At 57.4% G+C, this 20,732-nt stretch overlaps 1 protein-coding gene across 19 annotated transcripts in view; it reads right to left on the bottom strand.

The window, feature by feature from the left end:
- The window catches only part of NCOR2 (nuclear receptor corepressor 2), a 237,351-nt gene that overhangs the window by 3,530 nt on the left and 213,089 nt on the right, over positions 1–20,732 (bottom strand). For 12 of the 19 annotated variants that reach the window (XM_059876314.1, XM_059876327.1, XM_059876329.1 and 9 more), the window contains 16 exons: positions 20,204–20,344; positions 19,747–19,833; positions 18,834–19,132; positions 16,681–17,035; positions 15,385–15,606; positions 14,557–14,808; positions 13,513–13,662; positions 13,225–13,374; positions 12,921–13,134; positions 7,932–8,473; positions 6,634–6,783; positions 6,320–6,465; positions 5,638–5,831; positions 4,632–4,781; positions 3,865–4,010; positions 2,426–2,479 (listed from right to left, as the gene is read on the bottom strand). In XM_059876314.1, the coding sequence (XP_059732297.1) occupies positions 2,426–2,479; positions 3,865–4,010; positions 4,632–4,781; positions 5,638–5,831; positions 6,320–6,465; positions 6,634–6,783; positions 7,932–8,473; positions 12,921–13,134; positions 13,225–13,374; positions 13,513–13,662; positions 14,557–14,808; positions 15,385–15,606; positions 16,681–17,035; positions 18,834–19,132; positions 19,747–19,833; positions 20,204–20,344 (3,252 nt within the window). The remainder of the gene's footprint in view (positions 1–2,425; positions 2,480–3,864; positions 4,011–4,631; positions 4,782–5,637; positions 5,832–6,319; positions 6,466–6,633; positions 6,784–7,931; positions 8,474–12,920; positions 13,135–13,224; positions 13,375–13,512; positions 13,663–14,556; positions 14,809–15,384; positions 15,607–16,680; positions 17,036–18,833; positions 19,133–19,746; positions 19,834–20,203; positions 20,345–20,732) is intronic. The other 7 variants (XM_059876325.1, XM_059876330.1, XM_059876332.1 and 4 more) reach the window with 1 other exon arrangement.

The raw sequence follows: 20,732 nt of genomic DNA, 5'->3' as shown, positions 1-20,732 counted from the left end.
GAGGGGGAGAGGTGGGCTTTGGGGAAGTTACATGCTCATCACCCCCCACCAAGCCTCACTTCTACTCTGCCCTCTGGGGAATCGGAAGCTCTTTCTGGCTCCCTAACCCCAGCTGGGGCTGCGTCATTATTTAAAATCCAAGTGGACTTAAAAACAGGGAGTGGGGTGGAGGGCGGGATCAGAGGTTCCCTTATTGAGGGGAAAGGGCTGTGGGGAAACTAAGCCCAGCCTGCGTGCAGCGCTGGGCATGGGGGAGTCCTTCTTTGGTTCCCAGGGCTGCGGAGAGGGACGGGGGGAAGGTGACCAGACAGTCCTCTGGCTGCCCCCACCTGGGAGCCCCCAGCCCCCTGCCTGTCCCCCACCCCCCCACAGCTGGGGCCTAACTCTCCTCCCACGCCTTCTCCCCACCCAGGGAGCCACGAGGAGAGAGAGGTGCAGAGACGGACGGTGAGGGAGGGTGGCAGCCATGCAGTTACGGTGCGTGCGGGGGTCAGGGCAGAGCTGGAGACAGTGGCCTGGCCGCGCCCGCCCGGCCACCCCGGCCCACAGTGGTCCGATCGACGGTTGCCCCCGTGGAGCCTTCCAGACACCCACTGCGAAGTCAAGCCAGTTACTCCTCTTTTTCTGTTCACCAGGTTTTCTGACCCTCTCGTGTTTCCTAGGGACTAATTTTGCAAACCCTGGGGAATGTGCCTCTTTGGGGTATTTTTTGTTGTTGTTAAACCAGACTTCGCTTTCAAAAACCGCCGACAAAGCTCTCTGCCTGCCACCAGGCAGAATTTTTCATGAATTTTAAAACTTTTGCTCCGAGCCAACTGTATGATTAGCAAGTCTGGCTGACCCCTGACTCATCTGTAAACTGGACTGCTGACTTCGTGGCACGGCAGCTTCTAAGATCACATTTCTAAAGCAACTATCTGCTGTCTACGTTTCCTTTTTCTCTTCTTCCTTTTACTTTCAAACTCGTTCACAGCCACAAGACCCCTTGACTTTTTTTTTTTTTAACTGGGTGTTGGCCATGTTTCATCAGCACTTCAAATAAAAAAAAAGCCATGTCCATCAAGAAAAAGCAAATTTTCCTACAGGGGTGATGGATGGGTGGAGGGGCAGGGAGAGCATTTATGATCCTACAAACTTAAACAGAGGGAAGTGGAAAAAAAAGATGTGAGGGATGCTGGTCATGATGGTTCCTCAGTAGGTTAGCATCCTACAATCACAGATGAGCCTGACACCAAGGTCATGGATACATGGTCTGACTGGTGCTTAGTCAGGAAGCTGACCCACCACCAGTCCTGAAGCAGGAGCTAAAGCAGCAGAGACTAAGGTCTGGGGGAAATTCTTTTGTTTGGATTACACGGCTTCAGAAAAAAAAAAGTTGGATCTAATTTATATACAAGTTTTCACATAAATCTTGGTTGTTGCGCATGAATTTCTACATACACGTGCACCTGCGTGTCTCAGTGTTTCAGTCAAGGTTCGGAACATTCTGGAAACATCCATTTCTGACCATCTTGTTGTTTCGACCAAACTGCCTCCTCCCTGTTGCCTAAGGCTCAGCATTTAGAGGCCCCGTGGCCCCTTGATACAATCCAATAGTTGTCTTTTGCTCACCCTGTGCCTGGAGCTGTGATGGCCCCAGAGAAGGTCAATATGTCCCCCTGTGTTCCTCCCGAAGATGCTCCCACTCTGGCAGAGCGTCAGCCCCATCTGCTCTGGGCTCAGCCTTTTCACACCAGACACAAGGCCCTTCCCCACCCAGCCCTACAGAGGCAGCAGAAATGCACAGTGTGGCCCCTACTGGAGGCTGGGGGATCCAACCCCAAGGGCTTCCAACGCATCATAGAAGGCTTAAGTTTCAGCTTTAACACACGTGTGGATTTTACGCTCCTCTCAGAATACATCTGCAGTGTTCCCCTAGCCCCCTGGCTAGCATTTTCAAGAAAAACTGATGCTCTAACTATATAAAATGCCCACCTGGACCGCGAGGGCAGCCTATATGCACACAGCCTCACTCCCCATCCACAGACTCGAGTCTCCATCTGAGACCCCAACAAACAAGCCGGGCAAGTTTCTGGACAGCTGTGTGTGATTCTAACACTGTCCTAAATGCACCAGGAGGCCTTGAAATTGAACTTCAAATAGAGACTCATTGCAGGCCTCTCCCTCCCCCGCCTCTGGCCTTTTATGTGCATCTGTATCCCCACTGCAAGGTTTGCTTAGACCAGAGGAGGGGACACACTCGAACTGAGAAAGGCTGCTTGTCACCACGGCTACAGCCAATGTGGGGCCCAGAGACCTCCATGACCTCACTCCCGAGTCTCCTCCTGGGTCCAGACACCCAGTGTGACCTCCCCAGGGTGCATAGTGACAGGGCTGGGGTGGGGGGACAGGCACAGGGCTGGCGGCCCCCGGGATGGATGGTTACCTGCTCCGGTGATGGCGGGCATGTTGAAGATCTCCGTCCCCGGCTGGCCGATATCTGGAGGGGGATGATAAGAAGGGAGAGGGCGATGGGCCCATGGATCCTGGAAATCATCTGCCCCGTCCCCCCCACCCCACGCCCCTGCCACCCGCCCCGCTTCCCTGTCTGGTCTAGGCAAGGTGCGCCAGCCAGGAGCTTGTGCAATGCAGCAGGCCTAGTCTCGGTCCATGGGATTCTCCTGGCAACAATACTAGAGCGGGTTGCCATGCCCTCCTCCAAGGGATCTTCCCGACCCAGGGATTGAACTCGTGTCTCTTGACATCTACCTGCATTGGCAGGTGGATTCTTTACCACTAGCACCACCTGGGGCAGCACTTGAGAGTCTGTATTTCTTTTTAAAAAAGACAGCCTGCCATACATAACACCTCACTTGGCTATGTCTCGAGTTTTGGAAGTTTGACTACCCTATGTGTGTGTGCTAAGTTGCTCAGTCATGTCTGACTCTTTGCAAGAGACCCCATGGACTGCAGCCCTTCAGGCTCCTCTGTCCATGGGATTCTCCTACAAATGGACTCTGAGTGCTTGTGTGGAGGTTCTAGCACAGCTAGAGGGGAGCACAGAGCTACTCATACACCCTTGACCAAAGAGGGGGTCATCCTCTTTAACTGTGCGCACGGCTCTGGGAGGCACACGCGTGCAGCAGTGAGGGAGGAAGGGGACACCTGCCAGACAGCCAGGTCAGCCAAATCAATCCTGGTGACCAATGGGGTGACAGAGGTCACAGCCAGGTGGCCCTGACATCTGAGATTTTGCATTCTGAGCCAGCTCTCGGGGGCTGCTCATCCACTGGCCAGTGCACGGCACTGGACAAGGTTCTGGACTTAACAGCCTGGGCCAGGGACTGTCTGAAAGGCTGTGATGCCAGCCCCAGAAGAAAAGGCTCTGCAAGGCCCTCGAACTCCCCCTGACTAAAGAGCTCTTTGAAGCTGGGGATGTGAGGACCCTCCATTCATTGGTTTACCAGCTCACAGGTTCTCCTGAGCGTCTGTTATGGGCCAGGCGCTGTGCTAATAGGGGTGGGGAGCTGAGCTAGGACTGACATCCAGGAACCACACAAACAGGGGAAAATCACATATGTGAGGAACACCGTGAGTGGCAGACACATGGAGCCCTTGTATGAGCATGACCTCAGTTGCTGGTGCCCAGCGTGAACTGGCCCGTTCATGCAAATATTCCCCGAGAGCCCTCTGTGTGCTGGGCACCATTCTGGGCACTGCATTCTGTGCCACCAGATACCTACAGCAAAAAGAGAGACCACCCTGGGCTCCTTGAACATGAGGTGACGGGCCAGCGGGAGAGGCGGTCGGCAGGTCCACCCGGCCCTGCTGGTCCCCAATCCTGCCCCCCGTCACCCCGCTCCCGGGGAGAGGTGGGCCCCTTACTGTATTCTGGCTCATTCCGGTTGTGGGTGTTCAGCTTCTTATTGATCTCCTGTTTCTTAGATTTGACCATGGCCGAGTTGCTCTCGGTCAGCTTACTGAAGAACGCTGGCGGCTGGCTGGTGTTGCCTGGAGATTTGGAGCCCATCCTGTTGTAAGAATCAGACATCCCAGGTCAGTTCACTTGGCGCTGAGGTTGCACACCCTTGATGACGGGGCGCTTACCACCTGAGCTGCCTTAGAAATTCAGAATGATGCTTCTCCCACCCCCGAGCCTGCTTCCTTGGTCTCTTAGGGACCATGTCTCCTGAAATCCTCTATCCTTGGCTCAGAATATCTCTGGAGAACCCCAGCTGTCCTGGTGGGCCATACCTGTCTGCCTACCACAGTCAGACGCCCAGAAAAGGGCTTGTGGAACCAAAACAGGCTCAGATCACACCTTCCCCTGAGATGAGGGGGTTTTTTTCTCTGCCTCCATCCCCACCCTGGGCCCTGGCTTGGTTCAGAACATTTAGCTCTTTAAATCTCAGATCCTCAAGTGTCGGCAACAGGGGCCCAGCCTGAGCTGAGAGACCCCAGCCCAAGACTCTGGAAGTTGTCATGGAGGTCTCCCAAGTTTCGACCTTGTTTAACAGTAGGTCTGAGGTCCTCAGTTGCACCCCGAAGCCCTTGTCAAGCCCCCAGTTGCACAGCGGTGGACCGAGGCCACAGGTGGGCAAGGGCTGTATTCCTGAGCACCCCAGGAAGGGGAGGGGCCACCAAGAAGATACCTGGGCTCCGCCTGTTCCCCGTCCCGGTACAGCAGCGGGTACATGGTGCCCCGCGGATGCCCAGGCTCCACCATGCCCTCCGGCGGGGACACAGGTTCGATACCATCCTCGCTGCTGCCCAGGGCTGATGTCTTGCTTGGCTCTGGAGACCTGGGTGGAGAGAGGGTCCCAACGGTGGTCAGAGCTCTGAGCTCTCTCTCTTGAAGGGGGTGCACCCCTCCCTCCACTCCCCTGCAAGCCCTGCCTCACTCTAAACCTGCGCTTAGCACACTTTTCCTATAAGGGGCCATATAGTAAGTATTTCAGGGGTGATGGGCCAGTTGTGGTCTCGACTATATTCTTCTTCATTTAAAAAGAATAATCCTTTAAAAATGTAAAAACGTCTTTAGCTCACGGACTGTGCAAGAACAGGCTATGGCGGGATTTGGCCCATGGGGGGCACTTTGTTGAACCCCTGCTGCTCCCCCACGCCAGGGACCCCATTGCTCCCCCAAGGACATCCTGCCATCTCCTTTCCTCTGTGTGCTACCCGGAGTGGCTCCCTCATCCTAATGGAGGGCCCTCAGGGGGGCCCTTCCCTCTCCTCTCCGACCAGGGGCCCCTCGGGGTAACCAGGAGTGTGAAGTGCATGGGTGCCTGCTAGGAGGCTGCTCTCACGTCACACAGCTCTGCTTCGAATCCCAGCTCTGCCACTTACTGGCTGCGTCCCTGTGGGCAAGTGAGTTCACTGCTCCATGCCTCAGTTTCTTCATCTGTGAAATGGGGTAACACTGCCTATACTTCCTGAGGCTGTGGTGAGGATCCTGGTTGGCGTGTGTGAAGGGTTTAGCTTGGTGCCTGGAACCCCCACAGAGTGTGGTGTACATATCAGCTAGGGGTCCAGCTGCTCTGTGACCTTGAGCCAACTCCCCAACCTCCCTTAGCTTCAGCCTTCCCGCAGCAGACACCTCACGAAGCTCCTCGGTGGGGGCTGGCAAGGGGCACCCCGTCTCCCATCCCTGCTCACCTCTTGCCCCCTTCACTGTGGGGTGAGCCACGGGCCTGGGTGCCGTGGTCCGGGGGTGGGAGGTAGAGGTCGCTGGGCGGGCGGCGAAGGTCCAGGACAGGGCAGCTGGCTCCGGGAAAGGAGTAGAGGGGGGCGGGGAGGGGCGCGCTGAGCTGCTGCGGGTGGTGCCGCGTGTAGTCCTGCGTGATGACCTCCTGCAGGCCAAGGATCAGAGGAGACATGAACGGTCAGGTGCCAGCCAGCTGCCAGAACCTTCCAGATGGGGTGAGGGCTGAGCTAGCGTTGGGGGTAGAACCTTGGGGCGTGGTCCTCGGCTCCCCAGGAGCTTTGAGCCTGTTTATAGCAGCTCAATGCCCCCAGGTGCATGGGGTGAGGCCCGAAGTCCCCACCTGGGCCCAAGATGGGTCAGATTCAACTGGCCAGCGTGTGTGAGGTATGGATCGTGGATGAGCTTGTGCACCTGACGCCCCATCAGTGGAGGAGGAGGGACACCTGAGTTGGAGACGACTCTGGGACCCCCGGCATGACGTGCCCTTGTCAACCCCCAGATCCCTGGTTCGCCCCCCACCCCTACCCAGGACTCAGTTTACCTGTCAGAGGACGTGTGGACCCTCCTCCCCTCCCTTTCTCAGGACCTAGTCCCGCCCCAGGTGCAAAGGCAATGACGAGGTGGGGTAGTTACACTGATGTGCTGTGCCAGGGTGACGACCCGCTGGTGACCTTTGACCCCTGGGGTGGTCTGGAGCAGCGGGCTGGACGAGGGCTGGTTCTCGGGCAGCGGCCGCAGGTGTGGGAGGTGTGCCGCCTCACTGCTGAGCTTTCCTGGGCCTGCGGGCAGAGCAGGGCTGGTCAGGGCGTGGCCGGGGTGGGCAAGGCCGGTGCCCCCCGGGGCTGCCGTCCTCAGATCCCAGCTCCGCCCTTTGAGCTGAGACACGGGGCTGACTCCACCACCTCCGAGTGCCTTGGCTTCCCCATCTGTGTGGGGCAAGACCCCACCTGGCTGCTTGTGCCGCAGGTCTCCCTCCAGGTGGCTCTTGTCGAGCTCCTCCAGGTGCTTGGGGAGCCCCTTGTCATGGGTCAGGCTGGGCGAGCTCACGGGGCTCACGGGCTCTACCCCGTCGGGGCTGTAGCTGCCGCCGTGGTAACCTGCAGCCGGGCGAGGCCCTGAGTTAGGCCAAAGCCAGGGCCAGGGCTGCCCTTCCCAGCCCGCCCCTCCACGCTGGATGGGTTCCCCCGGGCCAGAGGCGGGGAAGATTTGGGCAGACGGAGAGCGGGAGTGAGCCAGCGTGAGGGCTGCTGGCCAGCCAGGGGTGGGGACATGTCGGGAAAGGAGGGTGAGACAGCACTGCAGAGAGAGGTGGACGGAGAAGAAAGGCAGAGAACGAGACACACAGGCAGACAGGTGGAGGGAGATGGAGAGAGACCCAGAGACAGTGAGAGACGGACAGCAACAAGGTGCCAAAGGGGGACCGGAGACAGACCCGGCTGGTGGGGGCCGGACGTGGGGACTGAGATGGCGCAGGATGGGTTTCGGGCAAGGGAGTGTAGAGGTAGCGGATGGGTGGCGAGGGTGTGAGGTCAGTGTGGTGGCGAGTGACACTCAGATCCCAGGGTTGTCCGCCCACATCCCCCTCTCCAGCACAGAGGAGCCCTGAGCTGGGGCTGGAGGTGGGAGACAGGCACAGAAGACTCCCCTCTTCCCTGGGGAAGCTGGCTGGTGGGTCGGCAAGGTAGACATGGGGCCAGAGCATCCCCAAGACCCCCTCACAACCTGGGCAGAGGACGCTGGGGCCAGGTTCCCAGCTCCTCCTGGGAAGCGGGAGGGTGTTTCTCTTTCCTCCCTGACGTCCCCCTCACTGTACGCCTCGGGGGCAGTGGGGCGGGGTGGGGGAGGCAGCCTCCAAACCACACACAGCAGCAGGCAAAGGCGTGGGCCTGCGCCCCTCCGCAGCCCCGCTCCCCAGACAAAGGTACAAGGGGGAGATGGGAGGCGCGGCTGGAGTCAAAATCACAGATCCATTCGTTAAAGGAAAAAAAAGCGAAAATCCAAAAGAAAAAAGAAAAATCATGATAAAAACGATGTGCAAATGATGCAGTGCTCCCCCCTCCGATCGGAGGGGTGGGTAGGCGCAGCTTGAGGAATCATCAGAGCGTGCAATCGACGAAGACGAGCTTCAAAACAAAATACCAAAACCAACGAAAAATGGGGGGAGGGGAAAAATAAAAAGCAGAGATCTGAAAATATCTTTAGGCCACAAGACGGGGTGGGTGGGCGGCGGGGCCGGAAGTCTTACCATCGCGAGGGGAGTCGTTGGCCAGCGAACCTCCTTCTCGCGGCCCTTTATCGTGAGCAATTTGACGCATGATTATCGCGTCTATGAAGGTGGCCGCTGTCAGGGTGGTCTTACCCAGAGAACGGAGTTCCAATTCCTGGATGGAAAAGGGTTTACTTTGAGTCTTTTCCCGGTGCAGGTCCGCAGCTGAGGCGGGGGGCGCCGGCTGGTCCGGGCTGGCGTGGTGGGACGCGAGGCTCTTCGCTGGGGCGCGGGCGATGGCCGCGTGGCCGGAGCCGGGGGGCGCCAGGGGCCGAGGCTCAGAGCCCTTGCCGGGGGAGGAAGCGGGCTCCAGCCCGGCGCGGGCTGGAGGCTTGGCGAGGAACGTGTGGCCAGCGTCCGCGCGGGGCCGCTCGGGCCGAGCGACCCGAGGGGCCTCCTTAGGCAGCAAGACAGGCTCCATGAGGGTGGGGTAGACCCCGTCGAGGGTGCCGCCCAGCGGGCAGTGGGTGGCGGGTGGGAATGTGGCAGCTGGGCGGACAGGCGAGGAGGTGGAGGTGGACCTGGGGGAGGAGAGAGGGAGGGTCAGCAGCTGCAGGAGTCGTAGCTGTGGCCCTTGAGGCTGAGGCAGGGTCACTCACTCACTTTGACACTCTGAGGGGTCGCCACTGCCCAGAATAGCTCCCACATTCCCCAAAATAAACCCTTCCAACTGTGGCCTGCGAGACCCCATGCCATAGGGCCTCACCTACCCCATCCATCCATCCATCTACCCATCCATCCATCCATCCACCTACACACCCATTCATCCATCTACCCATCCATCCATCCACCCACACACCCATGTACCCATCCATCTACCATCCATCCATCCATCCACCCATGCACCCACGCACCCATCCATCTACCATCCATCCATCCATCCACCCATGCACCCATCCATCCATCCATCCATCCACCCACACACCCATCCATCCATCCATCTACCCATCCATTCATCTATCCATCCACCCATGCACCCATCCATCCATCCATCTACCCAACTATCCATCCACCCACACACCCATCCATCCATCCATCCACCCACGCACCCATCCATCCATCTACCCATCCATCCATCCATCCACCCACGCACCCATTCATCCATCTACCCATCCATCCACCCACCCACACACCCATGCACCCATCCATCTACCATCCATCCATCCATCCACCCATGCACCCATCCATCCATCCATCCATCCACCCACACACCCATCCATCCATCCATCTACCCATCCATCCATCCACCCACACACCCATGCACCCATCCACCCATCCACACACCCATCCATCCATCCATCCACACACCCATCCATCCATCCATCTACCCATCCATCCACCCAGGCACCCATGCACCCATCCATCCATCCATCCATCCACCCACACACCCATCCATCCATCCATCTACCCATCCATCCACGCATGCACCCATCCATCCATCTACCCATCCATCCATCCACCCACACACCCATCCATCCATCCAGCTACCATCCATCCATCCATCCATCCACCCACGGACCCATCCATCCATCCACCCACGCACCCATCCATCCATCCATCCACCCACACACCCATGCACCCATCCATCCATCCATCTACCATCCATCCATCCTTCCACCCATGCACCCATCCATCCATCCACCCATCCATCCATCCATCCACCCACACACCCATCCATCCACCCACGCACCCATGCACCCATCTATCCATCCACCCATGCACCCATCCATCCATCCATCTACCCATCCATCCATCCACCCACGCACCCATCCATCCATCCACCCACACACCCATGCACCCATCCATCCATCCATCCATCCACCTACGCACCCATCCATCCACCCACGCACCCATCCATCCATCCACCCACACACCCATGCACCCATCCATCCACCATCCATCCATCCATCCACCCATGCACCCATCCATCCATCCATTTACCCATCCATCCACCCACATACCCATCCATCCATCCATCCATCCACCCATGCACCCATCCATCCATCCAGCTACCCATCCATCCATCCATCCACCCATGCACCCATCCATCCATCTACCCATCCATCCATCCATCTACCCATCCATCCACCCACCCACGCATCCATCCATCTACCCATCCATCCATCCACACACGCACCCATCCATCCATCCATCTACCCATCCATCCACCCAGGCACCCATGCACCCATCCATCCATCCATCTACCCATCCATCCATCCATCCACCCACGCACCCATCCGTCCATCTATCCACCCACGCACCCATCCATCCACCCACGCACCCATCCATCCATCTACCCATCCATCCATCCACCCACACACCCATGCACCCATCCATCCATCCATCTACCCATCCAACCATCCACCCACACACCCACGCACCCATCCATCCATCCAGCTACCCATCCATCCATCCATCTACCCACACGCCCATCCATCCATCTACCCATCCATCCACCCACCCACACATCCATCCATCTACCCATCCATCCATCCACCCATGCACCCATCCATCCATCTACCCATCCATCCATCCATCCATCTACCCATCCATCCACCCATCCACCCATCCATCCATCCATCCATCCATGCGCCCATCCATCCATCCATCTACCCATCCATGCATTCATCCATCCACCCACCACCCATCCATCCATGATCCCATCAACCCAAAACCTCTTACTGAGCACCTACTATGTCAGGCACTGTTCTAGACATCAGGGATATGACAGGGCACAAAACAGACAAAACTGCCTTATGTTCTAGGCGAGGAGACACACTACGTACAGGCTCATATGATAACATGATAAATTAAACTCCTATTATTGTGGCAGTTGCTTGAAGGTAACGATTCTGGGTGGAAAACAAGCAAACAGCAAGGGAGCTCTCAGGCATGGGTGGGGTAGGGTGTCTCCCTGAGGGGCTGGCATATGAGCTAGAGAGGAAGTAAGCAAGCCCCGTGAAGAATCAGAACGCCAAGGGCAAAGGCCCTGAGTGTGGGCCAGGGTGGGTGGTTAGAGGAAAGGGCAGGGGCACCCAGTTCTTCCACCTCAGCCACCAGGGGCCACACAGGGCTTCTTGCTGTCTTCTCTGCCCGGAGTGCTCTCCTCACTCCAATTGGGCTGGAGCTGGCTACTCGAGAGTCCCATGCCTCTTCCTTCAGGCAGCCTTCCCTGATTGCTGCCTTGGTCTAAACCATAAGCCCTAAGAGGGCAGGGCTTGCATCACCATATCCCCCATACCCAGCACAGGGCAGGAGACCTACTGCAAGCCCACCAGGAGGAAGAAATACACAAATGCACTCCCTCTGACCTTCAACTGCTGCTGCTACTGCTGCTAAGTCACCTCAGTCATGTCTGACTCTGTGTGACCCCATAGACGGCAGCCCACCAGGCTGCCCCGTCCCTGGGATTCTCCAGGCAAGAACACTGTAGTGGGTTGCCATTTCCTTCTCCAGTGCATGAAAGTGAAAAGTGAAAGTGAAGTCGCTCAGTCATGTCTGACTCTTAGTGGCCCCATGGACTGCAGCCTACCAGGCTCCTCCGTCCATGCGATTTTCCAGGCAAGAGTACTGGAGTGGGGTGCCATTGCCTTCTCCGCTGACCTTCAAAGATAGTCTTGGACATGAGCTGGCCCGACTCTATCTCTCATTGGCTTCTCTCTCTAGTCCAATGTTTCCATGAGGAAGTCTTTCACTAACCCTCACCCTCAAGGGTCTTCCTCAGCTGCCACTGGGGAAGGCTTTGATGTTCCTGCTCCAGCTTCTCACTGGCTGTCGCTGGTGGGAACTCATGTCTGGGCACCCTGCTCTTAAGAGTCAGGTGCTCCTGTTCTGTATAACTGCTGGAAACTGACTCGGAGGACACCAAGACGATGCTTTTGGTAAATGATATTATTTTTTTGTAATTGGAATTGTGGTGGGGAGGGCGTGATTTAGAGCAGCCAAGTGTGGGGAGACTTGCATGAAGGGACGCTTCATTTTGGAAGAAGCAGCTGCCTCCACACAGGTCCCTGGGCAGGGAGGGGCCCTGGGGAAACACCTGCCCCCGGTCAGGCAGCTCAGCCCACAGGCCTTGGGCAGTGGTAGGAGGTGGGTCACCAGCGGGGACTTGGGCCTGTTGTGATAGGAAGTGGACTCCGGGGACCAGACACATCCGGGACCTCTGCAGGTTCTCCAGTCTCCAGGGAACCTCTGGACTTGGTCCAGACAAGAGGCACCCGATCTCCTCCTCCCTGTGGGGCTCTGCTGAATGAATCCCTGGGGGAGCAGGAAAGCCTCTCCTCACAGCCCTCATGCTCTCTCTCCCTCTCTGCTCCAGACTCCATTCCTGAACTCCATAACCTACCCAAGCTGCTCACCTATCCACCCACCCAACTCCCCATCCACCTACTCATCCATCTACCTACCCAGCTCATCACCTATCCACCTCCCCATCTACTCACCCACCCACCTACCACCTAACCAAATATCCATTCCTCCACTTACCCGACCCATCATCTGCCTATTCACCCATCTACCCTCCATCCACCGATGTAACCATCTAACCATCCAATCAGCCTCCCATCAATTCATCCACCTATTCACCTAGCTCTAACCACCAGTCCATTCGTCCACCCACTGTCATCTGTCTGTCCACCTACCTATTCATTCATCTAGTCTGCCATCCATCCATCTACCACTGACCCACCTATGCACCTACCTACTCACCTGTCATCCATCCACTTATCCATCCATATAAATGGATAATATCCACTTATCCAAATCTATTACTACCCATCCATCTAACCAAATCACCCATCAATTTACCTCCTCACCCAACTCTCTGCCCACCCATCGCTCACTCTCCCATTTATCCCTGGACCCATTGGTACCCGCGCACATTCCTCTACCTGTATCCAGCGACCAGCCCCCCACTCCTCGCCCCCCCCACCATGGGCCTGTCCCCTCCCCTGTGCCAACCTGGCCCACCTCAGGACCGTAGGCGTGCTGGGCTCCACGGAGGTGATGATGCTCTTCATGCCCGTGTTGTGCAGCACACTGGGCCTCTGCTGGATGGTGTCCTGGGTCCGCGGTGAGATGGGCGAGTGCTGGTGGGCATGGGAATGGGAGGCGGGGCGGCTGCTGCTGCTGCCCCCACCCCCGCCGCTGCCACCGCCACCACCGCCACTGCTCTGCTCCGTACCTGGGGGAGGCAAGCTGTGCTATCAGACCCCTGGTGCAGCTGCGAAGACCCCGCCCCCCGGGGCGCGGGCTGGGGGCTCGGCCGTCCTACCGGGTCTCCAGATGGGCGCGTGCTCTACGGTGGTGGTGGACGTGAGGATGGACTTCTCCCGCTCGCGCTCGCGCTCCCGATCGCGCTCCCGTTCCCGCTCCCTCTCGGTCGAGGACGTGGTGGTGGGTTTTGTCAAGTGAGTGGGGCCTCCTGGAAACCCAAAGGCCTGAGGCTCAGCCCCAGGGACAGGAAGCCCCGCCCCCCACCACCCCGACTCATCTTCTGGGATGGAACAGAGAGGGCAAGGCATCTGCCCAAGGACGCCCAGCACTGGGGTGGGGGCATCACCTGGGGAGAGCGGTGAGCTGCTGAGCCGGCTGCTGAAGTGCTGGGGTGCGGTGGGGAGGTAGGCGAGGCGGTCCATGGCCGTGGCTGGTGTGCCTGGTGTCGGGGGCACCAGTACAGGCAGGTGTGGCACTTGAGACAAGTCGATGATGCCTGTGAGAGAGGAGGTGGGGCTGGGGGCTGCAGCGACGTGGGGAGGAGAGGAACCAGGCTGCCTGCTCGCTGGACCGCACCACCCGGGGGAACACCGCACACCCTCTGAGAAGCAGCACTGCCTGGTGCTCCCTCCTTGGTGCACGCCCTAGGTCTGAATGCCGGCTGCTCACAGCCCTTCCTCCCTTTGCTCCCAAGCCCTGAAGTAGAGGTAGCTTGCAGGTGGCGCCACTGCATACACTGCTGTGCCCCTTTTGCCTGTGACCCTAGGCCATCAGTTGCTTGTATTCAATCCCCACTGTTTGAAATACCTAGTGTGACCAGTTTTAACAACTAGACCCTAACTAGGACGTGGTTGTTCTGAAAGAACATTCCGGAAGTGTTTCTAGAGAGTGTAATATTCATGTGCAAAGTAACCACAGGCTGGTTGCTCATCAAGGGAACAAGAAATTCAAACAGCCTTACATTTACATGTTTTTTTTTTTAAGGACCACATACATCAACAGCACACAGGCACACGCAGAGCCCATGTGTCGTCCAGGATGCAACCACACACAACTCTAAACACTGGCAGGGTGGTGGGTAAGACGTGGGCTTTCATCGCCATGGTCCTGGGTTTGATCCCTGGTCGGGGAACTAAGATCCCACAAGCTGCGACATGCAGCTAAAATATATTAATAAGTTAAAAGAAACCACCCGCTGGGTCTGTGCATGCTCTCAGCGAGGTGACACCACCTGGGACTCTACAGTGACCACTCTCGGCAAGGGCAGATGTACAGGCGTGGGCACATACGTGTCCTGTGCTTCAGGAACCTGGGCAGACCAGGGATAAGGCTGATTCTGGGTAGAGGGTCCTGCCCACCCGTGTGCCTGGCAGCACCCCGCCCCACCCACCTCGCGGGCCAGTGGCGTAGTTGAGGGCCAGTGAGGACTCTCGGGGCGACAGGCCCCTCAGCATGTCAGCTCGCTGGGCCATGGCGGTGGCCGCGTTGTGGTGCATCTGCTGCGAGGTGATGTAGTCGTTGATGATTGTCTGGCGGTTCTCCAGCGCCGCCGTGTCGGGGTAGCCGCGGATGAGGTAAGGCGGGTACAGGTGTGGGTAGGTGGGGTTGGGGGCCAGGTGCCGGGGCAGGTAATAGGCAGCGGCTGCCAGGAGAAGGGGAATAAGTTCAGGCCGGCCCACACCTCGGCTGGGAATGCCCCTCTGCCTGTCTTAATGCCCCCACAGCTTCTCCCAAACACTCCCACAAAACAGAATTGAGAGCCTCAAAGTAGAAAAACCCTTGCTCTCCAACATACACGAGGGTGCCTCTTGTTGATAATATTCTTGGGATCAAAATTCACCCAAACACAGGGTATCCGAAATGCAGATCACAAAAATACCTAAGGGCTGTGTCCTTTTACACAGATTTTCAGATCATGTCTGTTTGGGGAAAGCACACCCTTGAGCCCTCTTTTGATACATTTGCAATTTTCAAGGTGCTGATTAAGTCTCACAGGAAAAGAAAACCATTGAAAAAATGTTTAACCCAGCATGATCCTGAGAACCCCCCAAGAGAAATTCTTTTCTCACCTCAACTGCTGACATGACTGCAATGTTGGGTCCCTCCCTCTCCCTGCCCTGCACCTCAGCTTCCCCTTCTAGTGGAGCCTAGCTGATGCCTGAGGAGCCCTTGGGCTGACACTGATGCTACAGGGTTCCTTGGGTCTGGGACAAATCACCTGCATCCAGAGGGATTCCTCGGGGTATGGAGGTGGGGTCGAAGGCCAGCGGGATGTGGCCGCGGTACAGGTCCACGCCGCTCACCCCCCGGAGCAGGTGCTCGTAGGGCGAGATGGGGTGGGGGTGGTGCTCAGGCACGCTGCTGTGTGGGGACTTAGCAATCTCCCGGGGCGTGGATGTCAGCTTTCGGTCCTGGGATGCCTTGCTGGACGAGAGACTGCCTGTGGGGATGAGCCAAGTGCAGATGGCATCGGACCTCAGACACGGGTGTCCCACGCCCTACGTGGGGGCTGTTGCAGCTAGTGCTTATGGGAAATCGTTTGAGGGTAGGGTCTCTGGGGTCCCAGGAACCAGGCCTCTTCGTCCATCCATTTGCCTCTAGTTCATTTTTCGTTTTTACTCATTCACTCATTTGCTTCTGCTTTTTATTCTTTTAAAAAACTCATCCATTCTTCTGTTCCCTTTTCTTCTCATTCATTCAATCAACCAAAAATATTTATCATGTGTCTACGATATGCCTAGTACTTTCTAAGAGCTGGGGCTCCCCCACCAAACCAAACAGGAAAACCCTAGCCCCCATGGGGCTGACATTCAATGTAGGAGGCAGATGATCAACCAGTTATCAAAAAAGAATTTCAAAGTAATAAATGAAGAAAAATTTAAACTGTGATAGAATGTGACCAGAATAGTGAAGGGGGAGGGTGACCATAAGTAACCTCCCTGACAGTGTGACATTTGAACAGAGTCCTGAAGGGCAAAAAGAAACCAGTCAGGTAAAGATCTGAAGGGGGGAGGGTGCATTTCAAGCATAGGGAAACTGCACGTGCAAAGGTCCTGAGCAAAGAAAGCTGAGTGTGGTCAAGTAACAGAGATAAAGCCCTGAGATGGAAAGGCGGGTGGAGCTGGATCCTGCATGGCCATGGCGGAAAAACAGTGACTTTATTTTTCCCCCTAGGAGCAGTGAGAAGTCACTAGAAAGATTTAAGCAGAACAGTGGCGTAACTCATGTAAATATTTCAAAAAAGTATTCTGGCTGCCGTTTTGGGGAGCAGATTATAGCAGCACAAGACAGTAGTCAGAGAAGCCAGGTAGACTGGAGGCGGCAGGGAGACGCAGAGAATTCTGAGGATGGTCTGGAGGCAGAACCCACAGGTTTGGCAGGTGGGCTGGCTGTGGCGGCCCAGAGGATGCTCCTGAGCTAAGGGGTGGACGGTAAAGCAGTTTTCGGAGATTAGAGCCCACGGCGGCCCCGCCCCCGCCCCGCCCCGCCCCTCCTTGCGCCCTCCCCCACGCACCCTCCTGCAGGCGCGGGGTGGGCTCCCGTGTGGTCACTGGTGATCCGCGGGGTAGGTGGCCGGCGAAGGGCGCCGCGTGGTCCTCGTAGGTCAGGGGGCTCTGTCGCGGCTTTCCCAGCTCAGGCACGATGACTGGGGCCCCCCGGGTGATGGAGCCCCCCGAGCTGCTGACGGCACCCGACCGGCTCTTCAGGCTCTCCTCGTAGCAGGCGCGCTCCAGCGCCCGGGTGTCGGCCATCACGTCCAGCGGGTGCACGGCCGGGAACGTCCGGCCGGGACTGCCGATGATGGAGCGCACGTCGTGCTTTTTGGAGCCAGTGGAGGACGTGCTGGTGTCATACTTGAGCGGGGTGCCCTGGCAGGGGGGGAGGGAAGGGGGACGTGACCACCAGTGGCACAACCTCTCTGAGCCTCAGTTTCTCTGCTAGGAAATGGGAGAGACATCTCACGCTCCAGGGGCAGGGGTGAAGGGCTTTGCTAAGCCTAAGATGAGCCCACCTGCCCTTGCCCTGCCCACCCCTGGCCCCCAGGGCCACCCTGGGGGCTGCAGAAGGGGGCACAAAGTGCAGAGGTCAGCCCTTCCTGAAGCAAGTGGGGGACCCTCGGTTGGCCCTTGGGATTTGCTGGAAAGAAACTTAACAACCCCATGAGGGTAAATGCCTTCTTCCCATCAGTCTGGGACCCTCTCTGACCCACCCAAAGCCAAGCCAGAAAATCCAGCAGTAAAATCCAGTTCCACCACCCTGAGGTTCAAGTCTCAGAGGTCAGGGCTAAGGTTATGTCTGCTCTTTGGCCAGAAAGGGCAGCTGAAGGAACAGGGGTCATGATGAGACTGTAACCCGGCTGCCTGGGAGAAGACCCCACCCTGTCTAAGCAAGCCTGGGAAACCTAGGATACAGTGGGCTCTGTGTCTTTGCAAGTAAGAGGACTCTGCTTTTATTCACGAATGTTTTACTTACTTTCTTAAGAAGAGGAAATGCCCTCATTTTAGAAAGAATATTCTAGAATCAGACTGGCCTCCCTTTTGGATCTACGATGGACTCTTGCCAGTGACCCCCAACTGCCTGGAGGCTGAGTGCCAAACCTGATCCCTGGCCTTCGTCGGCCTTCCCACCACTCCTGCCTTTTCCCTAGGTGATTCTGAGCCTTGACTCAACTGTGAGGCCCCCTGGACACCTCCCTACCACCTCTTAGCCATGCAGTCCCCCATGGATCTCATTCTCCTTCCTGTTCACATCTCTGACCCTGTGAAAAGACAGTGGCCCTTAGGTCCTCTAAGGGACCAGCTCCTCAGAGAGTCAGAGTTCATCTTCCCCTTCCAGGCTGGGGCTTCTGGGGGGCCCAGTGCAGGCAGTGGATAGGCGCAGGGGTTGGGTGGGGATGCAACCTGCCGGAGGAGGCCAAGACACAAAGATGCTACAGATGTAAGGACATCTGGATTTGAGGTTCACAATGGCCATTTACTTGCTGTGTGACCCCGGATAAGTTGCTTAACCTCTCTGAACCTGTTTCGTCACCACTAAAATGAGGACACCTCACAACACTGTTGTGAGGGTTACATAAGTCATGACGCCAAGTTCTCAGGCAGTGAGCGCCTGGCTCACACTTAGGGTGCAATCAAGCTTTAGTACACCTAGCTCTGGGCTCTCAGCAAGCTTCTTGACCTCTCTGGGCCTCAGTTTTTCCATCTGAAGAATGGGGGTGATGGGTATAACTTCATGCTCAGATGCTTCAGTTGTGTCTGACTCTTTGTGATCCTACGGACTATAGCCTGCAAGGCTCCTCTGTCCATGGGATTCTCCAGGCAAGAATACTGGAGTGGGTTGCCATGCCCTTCTCCAGGGGATCTTCCCAGTCCAGGGATCAAACACATGTCTCCTGTGTCTCCTGCATTGCAGGCGGATTCTTTACCCACTGAGCCACCTGGGAAGCCTGGGTATGACTCTCCTGGGCTGTAAATACAACTGAATGAGGTCATGAGTATAATATAAAGCACCTGCTATGGACCCTGGAATGGATGTAATGACAACTCAGTAGTTAGCAGCTGTGTGACCTTGGGTGTGGCACTCAACAAGTCCAGGCCTCAGCTTCCCACTTGTAGGGGCCAGAGCCATGCCTATTGGTATCCTCTACCCTGACCTTGGCCCCCGTACCTGCGTGATGGAGCCCTCCTTGAGCGGCCGGGGGGCCAGGGGCAGCTCGGGTGTGCGCCGCAGCTCCTCCCGTGGAATTTCGTGGATGGAGCGGCCAGCCTCCTTCACCGTCGCCACCAGGCCTTCGTGGGCTGGCTTCAGCTTCAGAGGACCCAGGGCCTCCAAGGGCCGGGCCTTGTAGGCCTCAGCCAGGTCCCGAGGGGGCGGAGGTGGCGGTGGCGGCGTGCCCTCGCGCTTCAGGAGCTTGGCCTCCCGGCGCTGGTAGTCTTCCTGGGCCTCCACGTAGGACCGTGGGATCCCTGCCAGGGAGGAGGGGGCGCTAACGCGTGGGCACTTGCCTCCCACCTTGCTCATCCTAACCTGGGGCAGATTCTGAAGCCTGACTACCTGGGTTCAAGTCCTCACGTGCTGTGTGACCTTAAGCACGTGACTTGACCTCTCTGAGCCTCAGGTTCTTCATATATAGAATGGGAGTATTAACTGAAGCACCTCACCAAGTCATTCACATTCAGTGGGATGATACAGATACAAAGCATGTTAAAAAGTACCTGGCTTGCCACTGACCAGCCAGGAGAACGTGGGTGTCTTCCTTTCGGAGGCTGTTCCATAAGATAAGGAACAGAGAGCACTTGGGGTAGCACCCAGCACAGAGCACAGGAGATGCTCATTAAATGACAGAGTGAAGGGTGATGGGTAGTAGTTTGCTTTCGATTTTTGTTTTCATGCCTTGCTCTGCCTTTCAACCTGCACCCGTACCTGTCACGTACACATGTGTTACACGCCTTCCCTGGGTGCCTATGGCACTCTGGTATGCCTCCCCTCCCCTGCCCATCTTGACTGTAAACCCGAGGGCCTGTTGCAGCTGCCACGAGGGTGCGGTGGCTGGGCACGCCGGGAGTAGAGGGCAACTTACCTTGTGTGATGGAGCCTCGGATATGGTGCTGCTCTTTGAGGTGGTGGGGGCTGTGTCGCTCAGGCGGGATGGCACGGCCCATGAGACCTGGAGGGGGCGGGCGACAGCATTGTCTCACGGCTCCCTGACCCGGCCTTGCGCAGTGACCGGCCAGAGTCTACAGCCCCTGCCTCCCTCCAGCGGGTCCCTCCAGCCACCCAGTCCCCGAGATGATGCTGGTGGTGGTGGCGACAGAGGACCCAGCTGGCAAGTGGCCCGCTTTCTGGGCCCTGTGCTACCTCCGGATGGAGGCTCAGAAACTCCCAGCCTCAGTTTTCCTATCTGTAAAGTCCGGATAACTATTCCTGCACTCCGTCCAGGGGGAGCTGATGTAACCCAGCAAGTGGGGAAGCCCCCCGGGGCAGGTCTTACGGCCCCCGCTCCACCCCCAGAGTAGGGAGCCGGGCAGGGCACACACCTTCTATGCTGGCTGAGGAGATGGCCCGGCTGACACGGCCCTCCATCATGTCGTAGGTGCGCTTGGGGGCGGCTGTCTCGTGGGGAGGGCCCGAGCTGCTCCTGCCGTCCTCCTTGGAGCACTGGGGTACGGACATGCCACCTGGAAACCAGACCACGCTTACGATGCAGAGCGGCCCCGGGAGGCTGTGTGCAGTGAGCCCAGGGCCAGCAAACTGGAGGGCCGGAAGGCGACGGCAGCTCAAACAGACCCCTGTCATGAGAGCCCGTTGGTCACGCAGCTGAAGCCGGGCCCAGCTGAGCCTTCCCGCAGGAACCCCAGCCGGCAGTCCAGCCCAGGGCATGCTCTGCTGGTTGGTAGGTCTGTCCTTTGACTGTCCGCAGGCATGTGAGTCTGTGCACAGACGAGCACTCGTGGGAGCAGACATGTGATGTGAATGTGTGGAAACGTGTGCATGTGAGCAAAGATGCACCACCCGAGTGTGAACACGCAGGGCTGGCACGACCATCCCTGTGTGTCAATGCGGGTC

The sequence above is a fragment of the Bos taurus genome, chromosome 17, assembly GCF_002263795.3.
Source record: "Bos taurus isolate L1 Dominette 01449 registration number 42190680 breed Hereford chromosome 17, ARS-UCD2.0, whole genome shotgun sequence".
Classification (NCBI taxonomy): domain Eukaryota; kingdom Metazoa; phylum Chordata; class Mammalia; order Artiodactyla; family Bovidae; genus Bos; species Bos taurus.
Note: the sequence above shows the minus strand (reverse complement) of the source record. Positions and strands in the feature narration are given on the sequence as shown.